Source organism: Acinonyx jubatus, chromosome B4 (assembly GCF_027475565.1).
Source record: "Acinonyx jubatus isolate Ajub_Pintada_27869175 chromosome B4, VMU_Ajub_asm_v1.0, whole genome shotgun sequence".
In the NCBI taxonomy this organism is placed as follows: Eukaryota; Metazoa; Chordata; class Mammalia; order Carnivora; family Felidae; genus Acinonyx; species Acinonyx jubatus.
Genome location: NC_069387.1, coordinates 50685500 through 50712718, shown reverse-complemented (window position 1 = coordinate 50712718; position 27219 = coordinate 50685500). Strand labels below are relative to the sequence as shown.

The 27219-nt window shown below is 35.1% G+C and overlaps 1 protein-coding gene and 1 non-coding gene across 6 annotated transcripts in view; one reads left to right on the top strand and one right to left on the bottom strand.

Annotated features, from left to right (window-relative positions):
- Nucleotides 1–27219, bottom strand: part of PIK3C2G (phosphatidylinositol-4-phosphate 3-kinase catalytic subunit type 2 gamma) — a 331821-nt gene that overhangs the window by 112668 nt on the left and 191934 nt on the right. For all 5 annotated transcript variants that reach the window (XM_053225894.1, XM_015074667.3, XM_027035648.2 and 2 more), the window contains 6 exons: nucleotides 22428–22608; nucleotides 20550–20657; nucleotides 14723–14815; nucleotides 13137–13266; nucleotides 7969–8105; nucleotides 5967–6136 (listed from right to left, as the gene is read on the bottom strand). In XM_053225894.1, coding sequence (XP_053081869.1) covers nucleotides 5967–6136; nucleotides 7969–8105; nucleotides 13137–13266; nucleotides 14723–14815; nucleotides 20550–20657; nucleotides 22428–22608 — 819 coding nt within the window. The remainder of the gene's footprint in view (nucleotides 1–5966; nucleotides 6137–7968; nucleotides 8106–13136; nucleotides 13267–14722; nucleotides 14816–20549; nucleotides 20658–22427; nucleotides 22609–27219) is intronic.
- LOC113593108 (U6 spliceosomal RNA) lies at nucleotides 10590–10696 on the top strand. The gene has a single exon (XR_003413168.1). It is a non-coding gene; the product is annotated as a U6 spliceosomal RNA (small nuclear RNA).

Here is a 27219-nt window from a genome sequence, read left to right as displayed (position 1 = left end):
AAAGGAATACACAAAATAAGCTCTTGCCAGCTAGCATGAGCCCAGTCCAGCACACCTCTGTTTATGTATGAAATCATATCAGAAGTCAAGAATGATTTGGTGAAATACCTTACAACCTAATAAATCTGAAGAACAGTGCAAGGCAATCCAGTCTGTCAATCAACAAGTCTCAAAGTCAGAGAACTTAAAGGACTAATAGTTCAATTCATGAATTTTAAAGCGCATACTTTAAAAAAGTACCAAAATAAGATACATCATTTAAATATTTTTTTCTTTATTTAGAGAGAGAGTGAGCATCCACAAGTGAGAGAGGGGACACAGGGAGAGAGAGAGAATCTTAAGCAGGCTCCACGCTCAGGGCAGAGTCAGATTCAGGCTCAATCCCCGACCCTGGGATCATGACCTAAGCCAAATCAGGAGTCTGACCCTTAAACAACTGAGCCACCTTTTAAATAATTTTAAACACAAAGAAACAATAATCACCTAGAGATTCCGTTTCACTTCTTGTCACTTCATTTGGAATACTTGCATTACAGTTAATTACAACAAACATTTCTAGAGCTTTCACTGGATGCTAGGCATTCTTCCAAGCACTCTATATGTATCAGTTAATCTTCAAAAAAAAATCTGTTTTATAAAAAAACTAAATTGGAGCACAGAGAAGCCATTTGTTCATGGTCACATCATTAGTACATTAATTAGCATGGGATTCAAAAAAACTCATACAGTCTATCTCTGGACTACCTGACATTAACCACCACTCATACAGTCCCTAAAATTAAAGACTTCATGCAAGTCTTGCATTACTAAAGTGAAAGACCATACAGGTTATAAAATATAGTTTTCAAAAAAAAAGTATCAAATAATGAGTTAGAAGAGTAGTAAATATCACCAGTAAAGGTCTTCCTTAGTTTCTCCTCCTCTGTAAAAGAGTCACTATCAAGAAATTATGGAGTTGAAATTTAGAGTTTGTTACAATAATATCTTTTATTTAATGAAAAAATTGCTATATAGAAATTGTTACAGGGGAACTTTGAAAAATTGTGGATGCATAACTTGTTAACCACTTTAATTTGAATTTTTGTGAGATAAAATAAATAAAGAAGATAATAATTAAGCAATATTTCAAAAGAAAAACCAATTGGCTTCAGAAAGTTGATTTCATCAACTTTCATTGTGAGGATTAGCCAGATTTTCCCCAGAATCATTAAGGAATGCTAGGGCTGAATTGCCCTGTGATTTAATCCATTGGTGAATATCCTCTTTATCTAATCTAATAATTAAAACCAATAATGAAGGATTGTTTGTTTATACACAGGATGTGAAATCCTTCATATTTATAACTGAGATGTGAGTTCTTTTTTCTTTCTTCAAAGTTAGAAAGTCTACAGGAGCCTCTAATTTGGTCAAAGCATGGGCTTTCCATATTTCTGGGAAACTGAATTCAGAGGAATGGTTTAGAGACATCTGGGCAAGGACTCCAAATGTGAGTGTTGCTGGGCTGACTCAATATAATCCAAGAATCAAGAGAGCCAATGTCTGTAGGCATTGTCTAAATAGGATTATATAGATGGTTAGTGGGAGATGTTTTGGAATGGTGATGTAAGCATGAATATAAAAGGGCAATGGCCCAGCAAGAAATCAGCTTCTTTTTCAAGATCCTGCTTGTAAAAAAAAACATTGCCTCATTGCTCTTAAGGAAACTAAAGATCAAGGGAAAGATATACTACATCTGGTTCTGCTCTGTTGGCCTGCTAACTTCTATTATTAAATTCTGTATCCTTGGCTAAAGGGTCTATCTACAACTTAGAGAGGTGGTTTTATGTGTGTATGTGATTTCTTTTGCCAACCTATAAACCACCCACAACTGGAAACTGTACTTCTTATGTGCAGTTGAGCAATGGTTTAGGCAAATGTATTATTAAGTGAAATTAGTCTCTATGTGTTAGTAATCTTTTGTAAACCTAGAAAGTTATACAAATATTTTCATCTTCCAAAGTGTTAAGGAGTAGACAATAATAGAAACACATGTATCTGAGATACGGTACTTTCTAGTCCCAGTGGGTGCAGCATTTTATGTTAAGGAGTATGATCCTGGGTTATTACTAGAGCATTATGGCCTTGCTAGACTGTGAGAGACTAGGATAGTCCTAGGGCATTATTTACATACGTGGCTTTGTACATTATGGGTGGGTTATTAATATGGCTAGTATGTGTTTAGAAGGATCTAGGTGAAGCTAGTCTCTTTAAAGATCAGGTCTATAATATAATAAATGTAGTATAAATAAGAACATTCATGTGTCCTAGGAGAATACAGAGGTTCAATTTATAAGAAGTCTATTGTCAACCTAGCAACCAATAAGAACAGCCAATGGTCCCAAGTTAGAAGAAGTTGGCCATCTTATGAAACAACACTCAAATGAACTTCAGAAACAGCCAAAAGACACTGGGAAGGAAACTAATAGAATGTAATTCAAAAGATATAGCGAATAAAAATGAGTAGGAATAGTTCAGTTTACCTGTTAAACTCAGAGCAGAAGTATCAGTTTCAAGACAGAAATCCAAGGAGACATTGCTAATTAGCCTTACATAGCCACTGGTGGAGATAAAATCTTGCAAATAATAATCCAAATGGATCATAATACTTCAGTTGGCCTCCTTAGCTGGTGAACAATAGTGAGTCATCTCAAGGGAAGACACTGCCAGCTTCATTTCATTCATCCAATCAATGATTATTGAATGATTGAGGGCTTCCAGATGAATGCTTTATTAACTGATAAACAATATTGAGAACCTACTATGAGTGAGGTTATGTACTGTGCTGGACACATTTTCATGTACCTCAGATGTTACCTAAAAGAGGTAAAATTGCCAAAGAGAGGACCTGAATAGACATTTTTCCAAAGAAGATGTAAAGACAGCCAATAGATGAGATATATGTAAAGATGCTGAACATCATGAATCACCAGGGAAATTCAAATCAAAACCACAGTGAGATACCACCTTACACCTGTTAGAATGGCTAGTATCAAAAACACAAGAAATAACAAATGTTGGTAAGGATGTGGAGAAAACGAAACTCTTGGGGACTGTTGGTCAGAATATAAATAGGTGCAGCCACTATGGAAAGCAAAAAATTAAAAACAAAACACCATGCAATCTAGTAATTCCACAGCTGGGTACTTACATTAAGAAGATGAAAATATTAGTTTGAAAATATATATGTTTCTCTATGTTTATGTCCATTAATAGATGAATGGATAAAGATGTGGCATATACACACAATAGAATATTTCTCAGCCATAAAAAAGAATCAAATCTTGTCATTCGTGACAACATGAATGGATCCAGAGGGTATTATGCTTAGTGAAATAAATCAGACAGAGAAAAACAAATACCATATGATTTCACTTATATGTGGAATCTGAAAAACAAACAAAACAAATAAATGAATAAAAAATCCAGAAACACATTCATAAATACCCAGAACTGGTAGTTGCCAGAAGGGAGGAAAGTAGGGAGTAGGAAAAAATAGATGAAAGGGATTAATAGGTACAAACTTCCAGTTATAAAATAAATAAGGCACAGGGATGAAATGTACAGCATAGGGAATATAGTTAATAATGTAATAACTGTGTGGTGACAGATGGTGACTACACTTGTGGTGAGCATTTTGTAATATATAGAATTGCTGAATCATATGTTGTACACCTGAAACTAATATAATATCATATGTCAAAAAAATTGCCAAATCAGAAGCAGCAGTAGCTCTTGTAATATTAATAAACAAACAAATTGAGCTCCACCTTTTTTATAGAGCCTGGTACATATCTCCATTATAGGACTTACTGTATTGTTTAGTAACTTGTTATTTTTTATGACTTATTCAATTTTTTCTGTGAAACTGAAATATTTTTATTCCTTTTTTAACCACCCACATGGTCAACACTATTGCTGGTTAAATAAATGAGTAAGCGTTAGCCCAAATATCCAGTGGACAATACAGCAAAATAAATAAATAAAGATGTCAGAATTGAAAGCTAATCTTTAAATTTCTAGGAAAGAATGGATTGTAGGGAAAAAGTATTATATGGGTAAATTATGTTCATGCTTATGTACATTAATTAGCTTTTGTCTTTCATAAACTAGGTATCTTGTTTCTATGCTGTTCTGATAGTCCGTACATCTATTTCTGCCCTTATCAAATTTTATAATGATTATTTATGTTTTGTCTTCTAGTATTCTAAGAAAGAGCAAACCCCATTGAGGTGGTAAATGTGTACTATCCACCTTTGTATCCTCAAGATTTATCACAGTGCTTGGCACACAGATTATCCTCAGTAGATTTTTAAGGAATGAATGCAGATGTGGTGAATTTTCTTGAGGTAGTCATAATAGAAGGCAATGCATTGAAAATAACAACATGTGAAATGATTCCATTTGTATGCTTCTACAAAATAGGAGATACCATATTATGTAGTTTATATTGGCATTTTAATACCAGATAACTGCCATCTAGTGAGAGTTCATCATGTTATATTATAGAAGACATTATTATTCCTTCGACTGAGTAGATACTTTAGCTAAAAGTGAGTGGTTACTCTTCAGAATGATTTGGTCCCATTTCTACTTTAAGTTATTTTATCTTTTTAAAGCAAGGGACCTTAGTCTTAAACTTTGGGTTTCCTTGTCCCAGTTCAAATAAAATAAAACAAAAACTATTCATCCACCAGTCTCTTTGGTTTCAGTAAATGATATAATTATTTGTTAAGATTAAAGATCCAGGCATTATCCAGGCAAAATAGAATGTTTTCTTTTCTATTTCTACTTGCTAAGCCCCTCCCCCAGCCATTAGTCACTGCCAGTGTCCAATCAATTAGCAGGTCTTATGGCTCTGACCCCAAATTATATTCTGAATCTCAGTTTTTACCACTTCTTTTCCATTAAGGCCTTGCCCTAATCATTGTAGTAGACTCCTAACTGTTCTTACTACTTCACAGGAGAGAAGAACACGTTTTGAAATCCACTAAAATCCGTCAATGGCTTGCCCCAAACCCAAAATAAAAACCAACCTTCATACCATGTCCTCAGTGCCCTACTTGGTCTGGCCTCCTCAAGCTCTTCACCTTTACATCTTACTGCCTGCCCCCTTCCAGGTCCCAGGCCTTCCAGGTCCCAGGCCTTCTTATCACTGGATCATACTAGGCTTATTTTCATGCTCATGACTGTTACTTCTGTTGTTCTCTTTTCTTAGAAATCTATTCTCATGGATTTCCACAAGGTAGATAATTAATTACACAGTGGTCTCTCATCTCTTTCTAGAGGCCTCTTTAAAATGGCATCCCTGCTCCAGTCACTCTCTATATAATTTCTTTGCTTCAGTTTCTTATTAAGAAATTAAATTCTTCATTTACTCATATTATTTCTTTACATGCTAACTTGTTTAATGCGTATCATTCCTCCTAGAAAGATTATCAGGTTTGTGTCTTCCTTGTTTGCTGTTACATCCTCAGAGCCTTGATCAGTTGTTGCTCACTGGGTATTTTTGAAGTGACTTAAGATTATTTCAGTGTAGGAAATGTGCTAGTTTTGTGATATGTAGACCAGGGATGGTGATTGCTATGAGCAATATACTGGATGTATTGAGACCACGAATTCATGCCTCATTGTCCATTCAAGGTTTATAAGAAAACAAGAATATTTCAGACAATTCAGACTGGAGCAGGATTAGTTTCTCATGGGAGAAGTCCACTAACAATTTGAGGAAACCTAATTTGTTCCATTAAAAATATATTGAAGAAAATATTTCCTTCAATCATATTAGATATATAAACATGTTTATGTTATCTGGGGGGATTTGAGAGCCGGGGGAGCAAGCCATCTGCCGGGTTTCTATGCCATTACATGTCCTATATCACTCTGGGACATTGCTTAATTACTGTAATAGACATTATTTGCACACTGACCTTTTTATCCCTCCAAATGTCTGTGCATGACCTAGGAATTTTCCAAAGTCAATATGAAACATGTGGCCTGACTTTGTCAGCATGATATTGTCGTTATGTCGGTCACAGACTCCCAGGATGAACGTTACCACACACCAGCCGGCACAGGAATAGAAAAAGTTCCTCAAGGCCTAATTGGTTGAAAAGAAATAACACAAAGATAACACACAGATAAAATAAGCAAATGCATTAGCGTCAGAGATAATGGTAAAAAGTAGTATAAAAAGCAAAATTACATAATCGAGACCCACTTCTACGTCTCAGTTGAGAGAAGATTATGATTAAATGACTGGTTCTTGATATGCTATAGAAGAACATGAAGCAATTTCTTCTGTGGCTAATAAATGTTTTCATTTAAATTGGGCAAAATATCTCTTTCATTCAGTTGGATCTAATTTTCATAGCTTATTGAAGAGGATTCTTGGTGTGTTTTTTTGATGTCCCAAATATACAATATTGAATGATTTTTTTTCAAGGTAAAAGAAGAAGGAAAAATATGGCTCAATATTTCCTATCCCCAGAGAAACTTAAAATGTCAATTTTGAATATTTGAATTTGTAACACAGAAAAAAACGTATTGAGATATAGGTAATATCTTATGTTTATCCTTACAAATATGTCATCCAGCTAATGTCCAAAAGTGTCTTGGTACAGTATACATCAGTGAATGTCTGTGTGGGTGGAAGCAGGTTATCACTAAGTCAATTGTGGCTTCTGTTTCTTTAATAAACAGAGGTTTCTTGCCAAAATTACTCTTTGTTTTCAAATGGTCTCCTGAGTACACATTATTTTCATCAGTGATGCAACCAGGACTGTAACCATGGTGGAGCTGTGAGTGATTGGTTGGGCCATGGTAATGGGTCTCCTGGAACGGGGTGGCTGACATGCTGGAGTGGAAATCTATGTCACTGGATTACCTGTCTTAGTTCCAGATATCCCAAGTGCCTGAACAAGTCACTTAATTTGTCTCATTATATATGTTTCACTTACAAAGTGAAGATAATAAAAGATGCCCTTATGTGTAGCTGTGAAGAGCAAATATATGCGTAAACACCTCAAACGATATAACCCCAGGGATTTGTGCAAAACTCAAGTTCTAATTTTGTGAATGATTACAAAATAGATTTCCAGGTAATGCTATCTCATCTTTGTTATTTGACCTCCAAAACCCCATATTTTGCTCCACTTCAATCTCATAGAAATCTGAAATTGATGAACTCTTGGGTCTCTCTATCATGGCCTGTGTTAACTAGGGTGACCAATCATTCCAGTTTGTTCAGGACCGAGGAGTTGCCTAGAATGAAGAAATTTCAGTGCTCAGGACAGTTCTGAGAAAACTCAGTGCTAGCCCTTATTGTATCTTTGTGTGAACTAGCATAAAGATGTTCCTCCCTCCAGGTAGACCCAGCTGGACCAGTTCATGCTTTGGCAAGTGGAATAAAGCCTGGATTTAAGCAGCTCCTTCCTTAGCTGGGAGCCCTGGTAGGTGGCAGAACCTGCACAACTATACACTACAGGCCAGATGCCAGTGTGAAGGGAAGTGGGAAAAAATGTTTTCAGTCAAATATAACAGTACATTTTGTAAAGTTCTGAGATATTTATGCATTTTACAAGCATTGGAAGAATAAGGCATGAAAAAGTAGGCAGAAGAAATGCATTGCAAAGGAAGGAGAGGGATTTATAGAAACTGGAGACTGTATACAGATAGGCAGAGATACCTTGAAAGAAGTAGTTTCAAGGAGCAACATCTCAAGAGAGATGGCTGTAAGAAACAAAACCAAATACAGAAATTTTATCTAGTTAATATGCCATTTAAACTGGATCATTATTACTAAGCTGATGACTGAATGGATTAGAACTCAAGGTGTCCTTAATTTACTTTTTCATGAAACACAATAGTTAATGATCCAGAGCATATTCTTCTTTAAGTACATTATTTAAAATTAGCTACAGCAGGACAAACCTTTTCATAATCTGCCTTTAGATGGTTGTGCTGACTGAACCATTTTTTGATTGTGTTTTCTTTCAATGGTCCTATCAGTCCAGAATGGCGATGGATCTTTGCTAGGGTGATGGCATCGGGCACCATCTGCACCAATCCTGGTTGATAAAAAAGAGATGATATAAATAATTTCTTCTTCACAAGATGAGGAATACTTAGGAAACACATCTTGACCTATGTGGCAACAATCCTTCTCAGCACTACTTCAGTTATCCTTTTCTTTGTAAACCTTCTTTTCTGAAGAAGACTTATCTGGATGAAGACTTCCTTCTAATTTTTCTGAAGTCCTGGGGAGCACTTATTGTGTTTGGAACTATCAGAAGAAGCTTCACTATTTTTTTTTTTTTGAACTACAGTAGAGAGCCAATCTAGACAGTCTCACAGAACTCTCAGTCAATAAGGTAGTCAGTTAATTACTGTATGACTTGTGCATTCATTTACAGTTGAAGAGAGGACATTCAAACTTGTATAACAAGCGTATTTATGATAGAAGAGAACCAAATACAATATCCATAACAAATATTTCAAATATATTATAAAAATCAAGGTTCAGGTTAATGAAAGCTTCATAGTTAAATGTCCCATTTCTAGGAGTGAACAGAATAATTGCAGTAAACATGTGGAGAGCCATCTGCTCCTTTCTTCTCAGCCAACATTAAAGACAAACTATGCTAATAATTTTTTAAAGGGGAGCATATATTGATTGAACTTCATTAGGACCTTTGCCCCACTGGCCATGTATCCATTAAGGCTTTTTTCATTGTGTTCGTAAGGTTATTAAAATGTAAATATTTTCAAATCTTCTGATTTTTATTCTGTACAGAATAGCAATTTAGACCCAGTATTTAATAAAACTGTCCAGACTAATGTCCACAAAACACGCTGTAATATACTGTTCTATAAATAAAACCACTGAAAGAAATTAAAGTCTAGTATTTTTGATTTCCACAATCTTGAAAATTGCAGGAGTTGAAAACTCAAATGTCCAAAGAGACCAAGGACACAAATGAAACTGAAAAGAGAGATGTTTGAATTTCTGAAACTATTTTATAATCTATCTTCAAACATTCAGATTAAACAACAATTAATCAAATCACAGTGTTGGTAAATGAAACACTTCTCTGTGCTGGAGTTGGCCAGCAGTAGCTGGTTGCAGCCTTAATCTCTCTTAATATTTAATAGTCCAGTTGTGACTCTTAGACATCTACATTGCTGGATCAGAAAGAAACTTAAACATGGGGAGTGGGAATGGAATATTGAATGCTGCAGAAATAAGCTATTAAGCATATCTGAAGGAAAGAAGGAAGGAAGGAAGGAAGGAAGGAAGGAAGGAAGGGGAGAAAGAGAGATAGGGAGAGGAAGGAAAGAATGGAGGGAGGAAAGGAGGGGGGAAGGAGGGAGGAAGGAAGGACATAACTGAATACTCTAGAAGTAAATCTTGGGCTTATCCTTAATATCATAGTACTTCTCCTTTCTCCCCAATAGTATTTGGCTCTCATGCAGGTTTTCTCATGTGTATTAAGTAAGATAGAAAATGTAAGGCTTTACATTTTGTATTAATGTAATAATTTTAGAAAGAGGTGATTCCTCTTTCTAATACTAAACATTTCCTTCCTCAAATTTCCAGTTCCTCCACTTAATACACCTAAAGGGAAATCACCTTCTATCTGGTTCCTTAGTGCTTCATTGCCTCACATTTGACCATGTCCAAAATAAAGACTTAGATTATTACACCATTTACATACTGTGCTGTAGCAATGTCAGTTACTTTCCAGACCACATTTGTCTTTAGGGAATTAATCTTTGCTAAATCCCAAGCCATTTATCATAAGACTTACATTGCTGACTACCCTGAAAACCTTGCACCTAATTTTTAACAATCATGGTGGCCAAATTTTGTCTATTAATTAAAACCATAAATTACATTTTATACATTTTAAGATAGTATGTATCATACACCTTTTAAATACTATCAAATCTGTGCACATTGAGTAATATGTATAGTTCTATTCTTATAGCCCTTGAATGCAGAGATTCTCCAATTTTAGTGTATATCTATATCTATATCTATATCTATATCTATATATCTATATATATCTATATATCTATATATCTATATCTATCTATATCTATCTATCTATCTATATATCTATATATATCTATATCTATATCTATCTATCTATCTATCTATCTATCTATATATCATTTGGGGGTCTTGTTAAAAGGTAGGCTCTAATTCTTTAGGGTAGGAGTGAGGTCTGAGATTCTGCATTTCTGACAAGTTCCCAGGTGATGCTAATGCTGCGGATTCCCTGGGTTACATTTTAAATAGTAAGTTTCTTGGGGACAGAACTTTTCAAGGTGGTGTCATATAAGGCAGTGGCTCTCAAACTGGGGTGCATAAAAAATAATAGAGCAGCTTTTTACAGTCACAAAGTCTTGAGAACTCCCTCCTCTCTTCAATGCCTACGTAGAGAATGTGATTTAGTACCTGGTTGGGTCTAGTTATCTCTACTCCTCCATTTCCCCTAAGTAACTTTTACGCCCATCAAATTTGGAGAGCCAACAATAAAATAAATCCTGTGCTCCCTTCAGCAGCACATGTAGTAAAATTGGAACAATACAGAGAAGATCAGCATGACCCCTGCGCAAGGATGACACACAAATTCATGAAGCTTCCATATTTTTCTGCCATTTGCACCAACATGGATGGAACTAGAGGGTATTATGCTAAGTGAAATAAGTCAGTCAGAGAAAGACAGACACCATATGTTTTCATTCATATGTGGATCTTGAGAAACTTAACAGAAGACCATGGGGGATGGGAAGGGAAGGGAAAAAAAGTTACAAACAGAGAGGCAGGGAGGCAAACCATAAGAGACTCTTAAAAACTGAGAATAAACTGAGAGTTGATGGGGGGTGGGAGGGAGGGGAAAGTGGGTGATGGGCATTGAGGAGGGCACTTGTTGGGATGAGCACTGGGTGTTGTTTGGAAGCCAGTTTGACAATATATTTTTTAAAAAGATAAATAACTAAATAAATAAAATAAATCCTAAAGAATTTTTTGTCTTGATAGGCTCTCTTAAATCTCCTGGACATCATGTACAAAATAGTCATGTGAATTATAATCAACAATCATGTTGATAAAGTCATGCAAACTTGTGGCCTGGAATATACTCTTCTTAAGGGCAGCAACTCTGTTTAGCTCATTTTAGTATACTTTACCTTACTCTGTGATATTTTTTCAAAATAATAGATATTCAATAAGCCTTGGAAGCATAATAAAAATGGAACCTGAGCTCCTAAAAATGACATTTGCCTTAAAGATCTCTATTTTTCTTGAAGAAGTATTTTGCCAGTATAATGCCCTCTCAAATCTTACAACTATAGAAGATTGTTGATAGACACGAGAGAATAATAGCTTGTTTGTTTTACAACATCTGCAACTGTGGACAAGTCTACATTCATATTTAATGAGCCTTTTTATTAACTTTAAAAGATTTAGCCTCTGTTATATTCTATAGTTATAAACAAAGAAATGAGTAGATGGAATTGAAGAATTCCACAGAGGGGGCATCTGGGTGGCTCAGTCAGTTAAGTGCCCAACTCTTGGTTTCAGCCCAGGTCATGATCTCACAGTTAGATCTCACAGTTTGAGTCTCAGTGTCAGGCTTCCTGCTGACTCCGCAGAGCCTGCTTGAGATTCTCTCTCCCTGCCTCTCTCTCTGCCCCTCCCTTGCTTGCACACGTGCACTCTCTCTCTCTCTAAATAAATAAACTTAAACAAATCTTAAAAAAAAAAAAAAAAGAATTCCACTGAAGTCAGTGATGTATTCAATTTCTGAAGAAAAGGTGATCCTTATGACATCAAAAAGTTCAGCTTGGTTCATCTAGCTTTATTCTTACTCTTTCAATACATTAGAATTTGAAAAAGTTCAGTTACCCATGTAAAAAAAGGGAGAGTAAAACTCAAGGAATAACAATCTCAGAGCAGCGATGATAAAGACTCTTAGGAAATAGAGCTTTAGAAAGGGTAAAGGGGTAGACACTTGTCCTGAAAGCAAAAGCCCTATTATCAGAATCAAAATAATTGGGTAGTGTAACTTGTAACAGAGTTATCCTGAAGGATCAGGTTGCAAGTTAAACTAAAGTGGAGGTGCTTCCGTACTTAGTTTCTAAAGTCTCAAGTCATGGTTGTCTGGGGTACTGAGCCTAGTGGTGGAACCTCAGGAACTGGGGGAATCAGACAGTGATAGTTTTCTGTTAGGTTTAAATTGTAGCTCTTTCTTAATAAAACAAAACAAAACAATACAAAAACCCACAACAGACCAAAAGAAACAAACTACGTGGTTCTAGGTTCTGTCTCTGGTTCTATGATTTTTTTTTATCCCTTTGTTTATGTAAATGTATCTGCTATAATTTCTACCAATTAATTTAATGAAATTCTAAGTGGTGATGACCACATTTTAAAAAAGATTATAAGGTATCTTAGGAATTATTTCTTCAATTTAGCACTATTGTAATTAAGTACAACTTTTACCTGTGATGTTTTGCTAATAATTTGGGTGGACCATTGACATTATTTTCATTGAAAATGTGTATAAATGTAATTATATTTCTATATTTTATATTACATTTCTATAATAATATATTGGAATGTTCAAAGTTTGCATATTTGGTCATCTTTGACTATTGATATTATGATTTACTCAAACATCTTTTAGAAATTAAATGCAGATATATAAGGTATTTAGAATGTTCAGAACTCCTTTAAGCATTTGCGACTTTGTGAATTTTGCGTTAATAGGCAGCAATTGAATTTTTTTGAACAAGTAGGTTTTTCTATTATTATCTTTAAGAGAAAAAAAACACACAAAAGATACAGGAAAAGATACCACAGTTAACATCTGGAATGTGAAAATCTTAATTACTATCATCAAAGACATTACATTCCATGTAAACTATTTTGAAAATAATTCTTTTTAAGAAAGAAGAATGACTTTGTATATAGTTCTTTTGATTTTAAAATTTATAGTGTAAAATGAAGGCTGTGAAAGTTTGGTGTCATGCTACCAGTGAATGTTTGAGATAAATAATGTAAGTCAAATCACTTTCTAATCTATACTGACCTTGACCTTTCCCTGTGGATAGACATCTATAAATGATCATTTGCATATCCAAGCCCTCCTGCAGCCAAATATTGTCCATCACTTGAATAATCTGCAGAACAAGCATATCCTGACGGAGATCATCGCCAGCCTGTTAAAAACAAAATTATAGACTGGATTTCTCCTTGAATTCCATTAAAGGCCTTCAAATATGGTATATGTCATTTCTTTCCTCAAATAAATTTCTAGCCAGACTTAGGATGGTTTCAATTGTTTTATTAGTACTAAGAACATCTGAGAGAAGATCAGAGAAAATAAGAACTTTCCTTTAAATGATTACAGAAGCTTCAGCCATCAAGTTAGAAGTTGCTTGGAATGCTGTTCCTGATAATAATCTTTCAATTTATCATCCACGTGCAATGTCTTAGACTTAAAGTCTAGAGAAGAGAGACTCAATGAATGTTTATTGAAATTTCAAACCAAATTTCAAACTCAACCAAGAGAGATTTCTTTTGAACTGAAACACTATTTCGTATGCCATAAATGTATATACTGATATACAGTTAGAATACCAAGAGCTTCTTGACTAGGAGTATAAATAGCACACACAGGATTCATTAGACTTTAAATCATTGACTTCTCATATCATGAAGGTGGTTAAAAAGTTTGCAGAGTAAACAGCCTTTGATAATAAGAAGAAATGATTAAGAGATGATTTTCTAGCATAAGTGAAGGAAATGGAATATGTCCAAAGGGGAAGGAGGATAGTTTTATGCTTTTAAACTAACAGGTTTGGTTTTGAAAATGCTTTCTAGATAATATGCAGAAAAATATTCCAAGATGAAATTTTGTATTTTTTTTCTTCACCAAAAATGCAGTGTCATGTGACCATTAATGCTTGAGGTGACACAGATCAAAGCCAAAGTAGGGTGTGCTAAAAATTACCCTCAAAAATAGTCAAAATCCACCAAATAATTCACTCTGAGAGCTGGTTGTCTGGTTTGGCTGAATAATTGATTAAATTAAGTGAATGAATGTAAATTCTTACTGTTCCACTACAGTTTCTTCTTCAGTCCCTCTTTCCTACCTGTCTTTAACTCTGTTACTACCTTTTACTCTTTTCTCATGGGATTCATGATAAAGACTGATTTGGCCCATATTTATTTAAAAAGAAGAAAATAACTCAAATTATTAAAATAAGCAAGTTCTTGCAGGTAAGAATTTTATGTTAAATTAACATATCATTTGAGTTTCAGCTAATATTGATTCTAATTTAGTATATAAACCAAAAGAAAACTCTTCCACTAAGGGCTAACCAAACATTCCACATTCTGTGCTACTCAAAAGTGATTGTATAATTTTATTCATTGAAACATCTCCTCTTAAGTTTTGCACTGAAGGTTCACTAGCTTGAGACAATAACGATTTATTTATTATCAATCAAAGTTTGACATGTACTATAATTCTGCAAAAATGCAGAATAAAAATAACTGGAATCCTCTGTGTTGTTGCCAGTGGAAAATAGCTATAATCATTTCTTTTTGTGAGAAATAAATCAATAATTCTACCTGTGAAATCAATTTGATGTTTCAGGAGGGCTACTGTACCTTAAAAATGACGCTGATGTTTTTGCCCATTGGGTTAGCATTGATGAAAGTAATCTTCAGTGGCAAAGCATTAGATGTGAAATATGAACATGCCTATGGAAAGAGAAGGAAAAAAATGCTTAGAAAAATAAAGGAACAAGAACACTTTCGATGAAATCACAGGCCTCTTGGATAATTTGTTATAGAAGCAAATATAACACATATGAATAATTTTTACACTTTGGAACAAAGAAACATATTTATTAACAATAACAACAAAACAACTTTAGTCTACTAACCAAAGCCTTTACTTAGAAATTGAAAATTCAGCTTCTTGGCGGGCTGTAAGTCTTCAACTACATTTTTTTCTCACTGAACAGTGGTGATATGTTGGGAGGTTAAATAAACTAAGTAGTATGTAGATATTGTGTTTATGCTAGTTGGTTAATATCTAAAAGATAAAATTGTTATTAAAAAATCTATTTCCATTTAATTATTTCTTCCCTGCAGCATACTTTAAGGAAATATGGATATAGAGTTAAGAAAATCCTGGTGCAGTAACTCTGGAAAACAGTATGGAGGTTCCTCAAAAAATTAAAAATCAAATTACCCTATGACCCTAGCACTACTAGGAATTTATCCAAAGGATACAGGAGTGCTGATTCATAGAGGCACATGTACCCCAATGTTTATAGCAGTGCTATCTACAATAGCAAAATTATGAAAAGAGCTCCAATGTCCATCAACTGATGAATGGATAAAGAAGATGTGGTATATATTATATATTTATATTTATATACACAATGGAATACTACTTGGCAATGAAAAAGAATGAAATTTTGCCATTTGCAACAACATGGATGGAACTGGAGTGTATTGTGCTAAGTGAAATAAGTCAGTCAGAGAATGATATCATATGATTTCGCTCATATGTGGAATTTGTGAAACTTAACAGAAGACTGTAGGAGAATGGAAGGAAAAATAAGATACAAACAGAGAGGGAGGTAAACCATAAGAGACTCTTAAATACAGAGAACAAACTGAGGGTTGATGGGGCTAGGGGGTTATGGGTGGGGAAAATGGGTGATGGGCATTGAGGAGGGCACTTATTGGGAGAACTGGAAGTTGTATGTAAGTGATGAATCACGGGAATCTACTTCTGAAATCAAGACTACACTGTACATTAGCTAACTTAACAATAAATAAATAAAATTAAAAGAAAAAAAGAAAGAAAGACTTGGGGCACCTGGGTGGCTCAGTTGGTTAAGTGTCTGACTTTGGCTCAGGTCATGATCTCGCGGTTAGTGAGTATGAGCCCTGCATTGGGCTCTGTGCTGACAGCTCAGAGTCTGAAGCCTGCTTCAGATTCTGTCTGTCTGTCTGTCTCTCTCTCTCTCTCTTTGTCCCTCCCCACTCATGCTCTGCCTCTCTCTCTCTCTCAAAAATAAATAAACATTAAAAAATGTTAAAAAAAAAAAGATCTGAATTCAAATTTGAACTCTGTAACTAATTACCTGCAAGATCTTGGGTAAGTTACTGAAATGTTTGTATCCCACTGAAAAATGGGGATAATAACCCCTATCTCAAACATATTTGTAATAGACATATGGACTAATGGATGTAAAAGAGCTTCGACAGTGCCTGACACTAATTGAGTACTTAAAAAAAAATAATGCATTCCCTTTCTCTTTTTTGTTAATGAACATTTTCTTACCTTCACAAATAACAGTACAACATATTTCATTTCAATTTCATTTCATCTTTTCATTTCTTTCAATTACACTTTGCATTTCCACTTTCAGCTTATGATATTGACTACTTTCCATTATACTTTCCTTGTTGCTTATTTTCCTTTATGTTCTTACAATTGTTTGAGTGTCAAAGGCTATATGTCTTTAGGCTATTAGAGACTTCATGTTGACAGTGAAGAGTTAAATCAATACTAAATAAAGGAAAAGACTGTGATGGTTTCAATTTATCAACTTAGTAAAATACGACATCAATACATGTTGAAAGATCAGCTTGAATATCATTATTTTTGAGAAGTCTGAAATCGGTAGAGGTAGAGAGGAAAGGATATATTTTTTTAACTTAACCTATCAATAGAAATCTAACCTAATCCCTAAGCAAACAGAAACTCTTGCTTACTGAATCAATTTGAGGTTTATAGTAAATAGGTGAGGCTGCTTATTAAGTAATGAATTCTTGCTTCAAGAATCAGTCAATCAAGGAACATATGACCTTCTGTCATGGTATTGAATTAGGAAATCCTGTATTAGACCAGAAATGAGTCTAGATTAGTGGTTTTCAAACTGTGCTCATCCAATTCTTGAGGGTCTTTTTGAGACGTCCAAGTCCAGGGAAGAGAAAAAGGGCAAAGGGAGGCTGAAGGCAAGGCTTAATTACATCACTCAAAGTTATTTTGCTTTAATTATTTTATAGTTTGGTTTTCACATGCAGAATATTTTTTGAGAGTCATGGGAAAAATATTTTATATTTGACAAATAGTATGCACAAACTGTTATCTATATGGTAACAGAAAGAGACACCGTATCTTCTCTCCAAGAGCCTACAGAAAGTTGGTATGAACATATATACATATGCATTAAGTTGAAAATAATTTACAAGACCATTTATCATAGTTGAATGGAGAAGCACTTAAAAAAGACAAGTCTTTCAGAGATGAGCTGAATTTGAAGATTGTGAAAGACAGAGATTAGCAAGCAGTTTTTTTTAAAGGCTTTCTATGAAGGGAAAGGCAAAAATGAGAATTTAGACTAGATGTTAAAAGTGGATTATGAAGGCCACAACCAAGAAACAGGAAAGAATGAATTAAATTCTTGGAAGATAATTTTATTTAAATGGTGAGATAAAAGAGCTGGAATAGAGAAAAGAAAATAAGGAAAGCTAGAATAGATAACGCAAGATATGACTTCTGTTCTTGAGAAGCACACACTAATGACATAGATTTAAAATAGTTTTTAAAAAAGGAAAGAAACCTATTAGTAAATGACGTGTGTGGTCCTCACTTTCCCAGGAGCAGAGAAGAGATTGCATTAAGTTATAACCACTCTCCCAAATGGTCCATCCCCTAGTGACCCAAAGGAAATGGTCCATTGTGATTAGTGCTTCCAAGGAGAGACAAGGGTAAAAGTTCTTTGAAAGAAGGTTTAATCCAAAGCTGAGACCTTTGCCCTCCATCTTGGAGAACCATACTTTAAAAAATGGACTGAGCTAGGCCCGAGTGCTTCTCCCCAGTGTAGTTCACTGATGGTGATTAAAATAGAATGTTGACTGTAGTCTTTCCCATAGTCACTACATTCATAGAGCTTCTCTCCAGTGTGAACTCTCTGATGCATGATAAGCTGTGAACTATCCCAAATGGCTTTCCCATAGTCATTGCATTTATAGAGTTTCTCCCCAGATGGGTTCTCTGACATCATAAAATTGGTGCTATAACCAAAGATTTTTCCATACTTATTACATTCACAGGATTTTTCACCAATGTGAATTCTCTGTTACACAACAAGATGTGTGTCTTGATTGCATATTTTCCATATTTACAGGGTTTTTTGCTTGTGTGAAGTCGAGTGACATAAAATAAGACATTTACTCTGATTGAATGTCTTATCATGCTGTATTCCAAATGTTTTTCTCTGGTACGAATTTGCTCATAGCCAACACGTTGAGAGTTCTGACTGAAGCCTTTTCCATACTGCCTATATTTATGTGCTTGTTCCCAAGTGCAGAGGCTCTGATGTCAAATAAGACATTTGCTCTGACTGAAAGCCTTACTATGTTCATTATACTCACAGAGATTCTTCCCATTATGGATTCTCTGGTGGTCAAGATGGTTTCTTGAGTGAGCTTTTCCACACTAATTTCAACTGTAATGCTTCTCACTTGTATGAAGTACTTGATGTTGGAAAAGGCTTTTACTCTGAACGAAGGCCTCCTACACTCATAAAATTTATAAGTCTTCTCCAGAGGATATTATCTGAGGGTCAATGCGTAGGGAACTCTGAGTGAAGGTTTTTATATATTAAGCACATTTATAAGGTTTTCCTAATTATGGAATCTCTGATCTTGAATGAGATGGGAGCAATGATGACAGGTCTTTCTATGCTTGTTACATTCATAGGGGTTCCCTCCTTTGTAGATTTTCAAATGAACCATTGTCTGAGAGGTCTCTCTAAATGTCTTATCATATTCATTACATTCTTAGAAGCTCTTGCCAGTATGGATCTTCTGATACAGGTTCTAATTGAAACCTTCCCCCATTCACCACACCTTCAGATGCTATGTAAATTCCTTCAGACCTCCTTATTTGGCAGGACTATAGAATAGACTAAAATGTTTCCCAGGAGAGAGTGTCACCTGGTCACATCTGCTGTTTATTGCTCTATACATAGGTGCCCAGCCTTGTGTGAGGCACAGCTGACCAGAACAAATGGAGCAAAGAGGTAGCTGCTTGGTGCACTTCCCAGACTCAGGAAAATTGTCTGCAGGTAAGTAAAGAAAAGGAGTGTGGTCCCAATTACAGTGCTAGGTGTGGTGCTAGGTGCAGTGCTAGGTCACCTGGGCTGGTGACCCTCAGCCTGATCATCTCACATGGGCATCCTCAGTAGCCACCCATTAGAGCCAACGTCCCACATCTTCAAGGCATACAAAAAAACAAGACTTAATATGGCATTGTAACTGAAAAATATGTTTTCCTCCTTAAACAACAAATCAAGAAAGCAGCAACAACAACAACAAAAATAATATCTGGACTCAATGATCCATACTGTTCTTTCTCCTTTAAGATACCATGTCTTTGAAATGCCACATTTCCCTATATTATCAGCATTAATCAGTGAATATTGCTAATGACTAAAAAGTTACACAATTTTTGAAAATTAGCAATGATTTGGAATTTAGCCCAGATAGACCTATATCAACTTATAAAATTTGATGCCTCATTTTGTTATTTTTCAAAATATACTTGTGCAGCATATTAGGAAAGTTTCTAAGGTGTCTGTGAAGCAGCAAAGTCGTAAAGGCAATAGTACCAACTTCTTGGCAAAACTTTTTATATTCATGCTAATAATGGCCTATTTTTTCTCCTAAGTATTGGATTTGTTTCCTTGATTGTCATATGACTTTAGTCAAGTGACATTTATTGTGCATGTGTGATAGTTTAACCTCTTTTCTTCTAAGTCTTGCTTATCAGTCCTTTCTCTATTTGCATTTCCTAGTCTTGGACTTTTGAGGAGGAGGCTAATAAAGTTCATGCAAAAAAGGAGAAAGAATGATTCTAAGTTAAAGTGTGACTGGCAGAGGCTTAAGAAGAAAATGAATTTGTGTCTGATGCAAGGAAGGTCACTCCAGGCATAAGTAAAATAACAAAATATATTATATGGCACACTGACCCATGAGTTTCAGTAAATTTTAAATTAAATAAAAACTGAGATGTTGTAGCTAATAATATCCTTAGCATACTAGGCATGGGTATGCACATAATCTAAATAAGCATGAAATTAAACCCAGCCTGCATAAGGTCACCAAATCAACCATTTTGAATAAATTAAGAAATCAATTTAGGGAGAAGTATCATTATTTATTTATTTATTTACTGAACTGATAGTTTATTTCTAAGCCTACAAATCTTATGATGAGGTCAATGCAATCTCAACCTTACACAGTGCATCAAATGCAGCACATAGTATGGATGGGATTCGATTGCTTTTTTCTTAAGGTACTTACAATGACAATTTACAAATTGTTTTTACCATTTTAAAAAACATACAGTGAACTAAATAATGCAAAACAAAAACATTCAGTTTATCTACCAAATAAACTGACTTACATCATGATCAATACCCCTTATACACAGGGCAGGGTTCAGAGGAAGGTGACAGGTATTTATACACTGAAAGAATTCTTCTAGTCTGCCAATCTCTTTCTTCAGTACCTCCTGTGAAAAATCATTAGAAAAAGCATTTCAGAAACTGTAAAGAACTTGAATTTTCTTTCAAGTTATAATTTTCTTCTATTGATTAAATAAACTCTAATTCTGGGGCTGCATACTTGTATGCTTTGGGGTCAAACTGGTTATGTAGCCATATACAAGGAGGCAATGAGCTAAAGACAATACGGAGTGTTGGGGAAAATGGGAACTAGAGCTCATGCTCTTTCTACAGGATTTTAAATTCAATTACAAACAAAACCAAAACAAAGAACTATTGTGTTCAAACAAAACACAGGATGGGATGGATTTGACTTGTGGCCCACCAACTTGCAATACCTGCTTCAAGTAATGATTAACATGATCGATTTCTGATAATTTCTTTGAATCTTAGTTTGTAACTCTCAAGATTTATACTTAATAGTAACAGTAAATTTTATTTCTTTAGTTTTAGTTTCAGGTTTTTTTTTTAGTTTTTAGAGAGAGTGGGGGGGGGGCAGAGGAAGAGAGAGAGAGAGAGAGAAAGAGAGTATGTCAAGCAGACTCCATGCATAGCACGGAACCTGACAAAACATGGGGCTCGATCCCATGATCCAGGGATCATGACCAGAGCTGAAATCAAGAGTCAGACACTCAACTGACTGACCCTCCCAGGTGTCCCAGTAATAGTACATTTTAGAAAACAAATTCACATATATTAAGAGTAATAATGGCAAAAGATGATAATGCAGACAGTTGATAATTGTCAGAAATAGCAATGTATTTGAACAAATAGTTTACTAAATGCCAAGGAGTATATTTCTGATACTTGACTCACTACCTTCCATAGTTCTCTGTACATGTGGGAAGGTCTGAAACCACAAACAATACCTTTAAAATTGTGTATCCCTTATCAAAAAGTGCGGAAAAACAGTAACAATTTAAAAAATAATTCAAGAGCCACCTGGGTGCTTCGGTTGGTTAAATATCCAATTCTTCATTTTGGTGCAGGTTATAATCTCACATTTCATGAGATCGAGCCCCACATCGGGCTCTGTGCTGACAGCATGGAGCCTCTGCTTGGGATTCTCTCTCCCTCTCTCTCTGCCCCTTCCCTGCTTGCTCTCTATCTCTCTCTCAAAATAAATAAAAATAAACTTAAAAAAACCCTTTTTAAAAAAAACTTAAATTCTAGTTAGTTATCATACAGTGTAGTCTTAGTTTCAGGTGTACAATATAGTGATTCAACACTTCCATACAACACTAATTAGTACCTTTTAAAAAGAAGTAGAGAAAAATAGATAGCAGTAATTTGAATTGTGCAAATTTGTAAATTCTTCCTCCAACTCTTTTTTATTTTCTTATTTTCATGTGAAGAAGTGTTATCATAAAAACAGCCAGGCAAGGTGAGAGAAATATATTTATTTGAAAGAATAATGTCACTATCACTTTGGAACTTAATGCAAGTGGTCAAAAAAGGTATCAGACTTACTTAACTGTAGTATGCATCTCAAGTTATGTGAGGAACTTTAAAATATAAGAAATAAAGATGGACAGGTTTTATAATTTTAAACCAGTTTATTTAGCTTACTTTCAACTTTTTGCTACCACCAGAAAATAATTAATGAGTCATTAACTTTAGACTGTAAATTGAAAAAAAATATCTTGATTAAAGTAATTGATTTGGGTACCTTAGAACTAAGTATAGACACGGAATTTACTTTCTAAGCTATGAAATTAAAACTTAATTGAACAAAAGATTAAAGAAAACACTACATGAAGATTAATTTCTCAACAAACCTGTCTTTGAGGGTCACTGGCAGACTTGACTTTTTCCCCAATGTCTCCCAGAATTTTAATAAGTTTCTTCTCTTTGGAAAACTCATCACTCAAGGCTTTTCCTGAACAGAATTGGAGAGCCGCCAATAGTTTCTGATACCAGCTTTTAAAATAAGTTTCATTCTGTGCATCCTTTAGCAGCCTGAAGGAAAGAGAGAAAAAGAATTCTTGTATCTATAGCTGATTTTTTAACCACCTCCAGCAAGAACAATCAGTGCATTTCGGACTAATCTGTATTTGGTGGTTTGGGCAGTTTAACAGCCTTGAATGGGGGAAAATGTTGTTTATTCGTTGGCAGTCATCAAATTCCATCTGATAGTTAATGAGATTCCTAGAGTGAAGAATCAATAAGAGACCTGCTTTTTATTCATTTCAGTTCACAATGCACTTTTTCTTCTTTCAGGCTTTTTAATTCTATAACAAATACTTAAGAACATATTTTTGACTTATTAAAATAAGGACAAAGAACTTTAGAAATAGTATTTATTAGCGACTTTACTATATTGGAACTCAACCATAAAACCTACGTTCTTCTACTTTTCTTCAAAAGACCATGTCCCCCACACTGTCACATATCTATGTATTTCTCTTTCTTCTAGTACCTTCCCTTGACTATCTGCAAGAAGATATTGTAAAGGCAAGAGCATGATTTTTGTTTTCAGGCATTTCTGGATTCAAATCTCAGTCCTATACAACTTCTAAGTAACTTAGGTTACTTAACTAGGCTGAGATTTTCTTTCTTTATCCATAAAATAAAGTAATAACTCTGACTATGCACAGCTGTACAGAACACAGAATGAGCTAATGCATTCAAAAGGGCTTAGCACAATGTACCTACTAGTCAGCCAACATTAGTTCATCTGTATTTCATGGCCTCCCCAGCCAACTTCTGCCACTGCCTGGCTGCATGTGCATGTCATGAACATGGGAGGCATAGAACATAAAAGAGTGAGAATGCTTTGCTAGATAATGGAGTGGTAACAAATATTTTACTACTCTGTCTGCCATGTGACAATTTTTATCGCCTTGAAACTTATTCTAATATACTTAAACTTTACTTTCTATTATGCCCTAAACCACTTAAATAGAATAAAAAAACTAATACCTTTGAGTGTTAACCTCTCTTTGATTGATTCTTTTAATCTTAACTGGTCTCTAGTCTTCTCCTTCTCTGAAAAATTAACTTTAAAGAAACTAGAAGAAAGTTATTGTGGGAATGGAACACTAAAAAAAAAAAAAAAGATTAAATGCAGAGCAGTCGAAAAATATATAGATGAATTTCATTCTGCATTCTTAATTTTGCATCTCTGCCTAATATGTATTATGCTATAGAGACTCTAATACATTATTTTCATTTGTTTTATGTTCTCCGTTTCTACATACTGAAGTTAAAATATAATTGAGTATACTTTTTTTTTAGGTAAGAGCTTGCTCTCTTGTCATTGTTATAAAGCCAACTTATCGTCTAGCACCTCTTTTGCTTTTACATGGAATAATAGTTCTTATTTACTTCTGGAAAGCATTTTAAAAAAACCCTCAAGGGGTTAAAGAGGCATTGATGAAAAAATGTAATCCACTGCTTATTTTCAATGTAAGAAGAATATTAGACAATGAATAGTTCTCCTATACTTACCCTTATGGTGAAATTTTAAAATGTCAGATGTAATAAATGGAATCTGTCATTATTTGGAAGCTGTAAGAAAATGAGTTTTGTGTGAGTGTGAATTGGAAAGCTGCAAATGCAAGCATCCACATGTAAAACGTCAAGATGCCTTATGTAAATTATATATCTCTCAGATTCTCTCAGTATTTTGAGGACTTTGGTAATATATCATTTTATAGTGTACTTGGCTTTCAGTGAGATAGGCAGTTGATGGGTAGAGTGTTTCTATATCTTGACCAATGCTTGCCAGCATTTTCATATACTTCGAATAGTGAATCACTTGTTTTAAAAATATTTTTAACCAGTTATAGTATATAAATATAACTATAATCTCCTTACTGCTATATACATGATAAAAGGAGAAGTTGTTTTGTACAGATGAAGTCAGCCTTTTACTAAAATAATTTTTTTAAGTTTATTTATTTTGAGAGTGAGAGAGAGAGAGTGCATGTGAGCAGGGGAGGGGCAGAGAGAGAGAGGGAGAGAGAGAATCTCAAGCAGGCTCCGTGCTGTCAGCACAGAGCCCCATGTGGGGCCCAATACCACGAAGCCATGAGATCATGACCTGAGCCAAAATCAACAGTCAGATGCTAAACCAACTGAGCCGCCCAGGCGCCCCTACTAAAATAATTTTTTGAAAACATATGTTTAGAGTTGGGGGCAGTCAAGGGTACTGTCAGAATTATATAATTTGCATTCATAATACTCTTAATTTTTTTCTGTTAGATATGTTATGGTTATTTGAGTCCTAGCTCAAAATAAAACAGATCAGGGAAATCACTGGATTCTACTCCTGAAATCAATTCTACACTGTATGCTAACTAACTTGAATTTAAATAAATAAATTTTAAAAAGAATAGAGCAGGGGAGATTTGCAGAGAGAATATGACTGTGTTCTAAAAAAGATTTCAAAGCAAAGCAAACTCAGTGTATTCCACTGTGATTATTTTCCTTGTAGAATATGCCTCATTCAAACCCTACATTCCTGCTAAGATGATACATTCTCCAGGTCAAATCTGGTTCAAGCTCTATGGCTTTTGTCTGACTAATGAAGAGTTTGTCTTTACACATTGCAGAAGTGAAATCATGGAGTGATGGAGTGTAGGAGATGACCATGACAGGTAACATAGTCCATCCCTGTGTCCTTAGGCACATTCAGGAAAAATCGCTTCAGAGAAAGCTGGACTATATACAGTTTGAGGTAGAGGGTTACACCGTTCTGCATCAATGGCTTTTATAGGAAGTGGTAAACCCCTCATGCTGTAGTTTTTATCCATTGCCTCTGTTTGTAAGACTAGCAAACAGCTGGCTACTCTCCCTTGAACATTAGAGAAACCTTTTCCAAAAGACATCATTATCTAAGAGAAGCAGTATGCTTATGCCAAATATATTTTTGTTTAATTTTTATTTTTTTATTTTTTAATTTAAGAAATTTTTAAAATTTATTTATTTATTCTGAGAGAGATAGGGACAGCACAGGTGGGGGAAGGGCAGCTAGAGAGGGAGAAAGAGAATCCCAAGCAGTCTCTGCACTGCCAGCACAGAGCCCAATGTGGGGCTCGAACGCACAAAGCCACGAGATCGTGACCTGAGCTGAAACCAAGAGTTAGACGCTTAACCAACTGAGCCACCCAGGAGCCCCATATTTTTGTTTAGTTTTTAAGGTCAAGGTCAAGGGATTGAAACATATCAAGACTTGGTGGTGAAAGATCAAGCTTCTAAGGTGCATGCAATGTGACTGTGTATAAACCATGAGGTAAATCTTAATGTCAGAGACCTGTTTATCCTAATATCTGTGAGATCCAGGAATAATTCAATTTGATACTATTTTATACATATCTTATACACTAAGTAATGACAACATAAAATGACAGCATAAAATCTAGCTGATTAAAGGTTTTAACGGTGTTAAGAATGAGAGGTAGAAGCAAGAAAGAGGCGGAAACCCAGGTACCAGTACATTTGTTATAGGATATCATGAAGGTATGTGCCTAAATTAAGGGGATCATAATGGACTCAGAGAGACCTAAGACACTCACAGACCCCAGTTAGCATGATGGTGAGATTTTCCAAGGAAATTGAGTTTGTCTCTATTCCTTCACGCGCATAGCTGCTTCTGATCGCTGACCTGTGAGAGCCATAGGAGAAGTAGACAGTTCTCACTTCTCAGTCTACCAGCAGGACAGAACCGGGTCATCACACCATCCCTGCTTTCCTTGCCTCTTAACTTCCTTCAGTTCCTAATTGTGGTCTCAGTAGCACAGAATTCCACATTTTACAGGTGCCTTAAATTTTGACCCGCTTGTGTATTTACTATGCGTGAAAAGGGGAACAACATCCTAAAGCAGAAGAGAACTGAGTTACACAATGCTGATGAGTGATTTCAGGTCATTCCAGGACCTCCCCTTTCCATTTCCTTCTCTATTTCTTGCTACAATGCAAGGTGTGTGGCTCAGGAGACCAGTTTTTAGTGAGCACAGGAGGATTTTAGAATGTGACTTCTTCAAGTGTTTTTAAAATCCTGGGACATATAAAGGCTGATATTCAATACTTGATACAAATTATTAATTTTAAGATTTTAACAGTGTGATTAAGAAGTAAAAAGCATGGGGGTATGTGGGTGGTTCTGTTGGTTAAGTGTCTGACTTTAGCTCAGGTCATGATCTCACAGTTTGTGAGTTTGAGCCCCACATCGGGCTCTCTGCTGTCAGTACTGAGCCTGCTTCAGATCCTCTGTCTCCCTGTCTCTCTGCCCCTCCCCAGCTCCTGCATGGGTGCTCTCTCTCTCACTCAAAAATAAATAAACATTAAAAAAAAGAAGAAATACAAACAATAATCCCTTTTTAAAAAGAAGTAAAAAGCACGTATCTCTTTAGTCTTTACAACTTTTACTTCCTAGTGTTTAAGAGATTTATTTAATATTTTCCCAAACTGAGGAACTTGACACATTTTTAGTCCTTACAAGACAATCATTTCCTATGACTAGTATATTCTTAGAATATTGATTTGCTTTTTCAGAAATTTAACTTTCATTGAGTTTTGCATATAAGGAGCATTATATTGGCAAAATCTACTGAAATGTGATTTCCA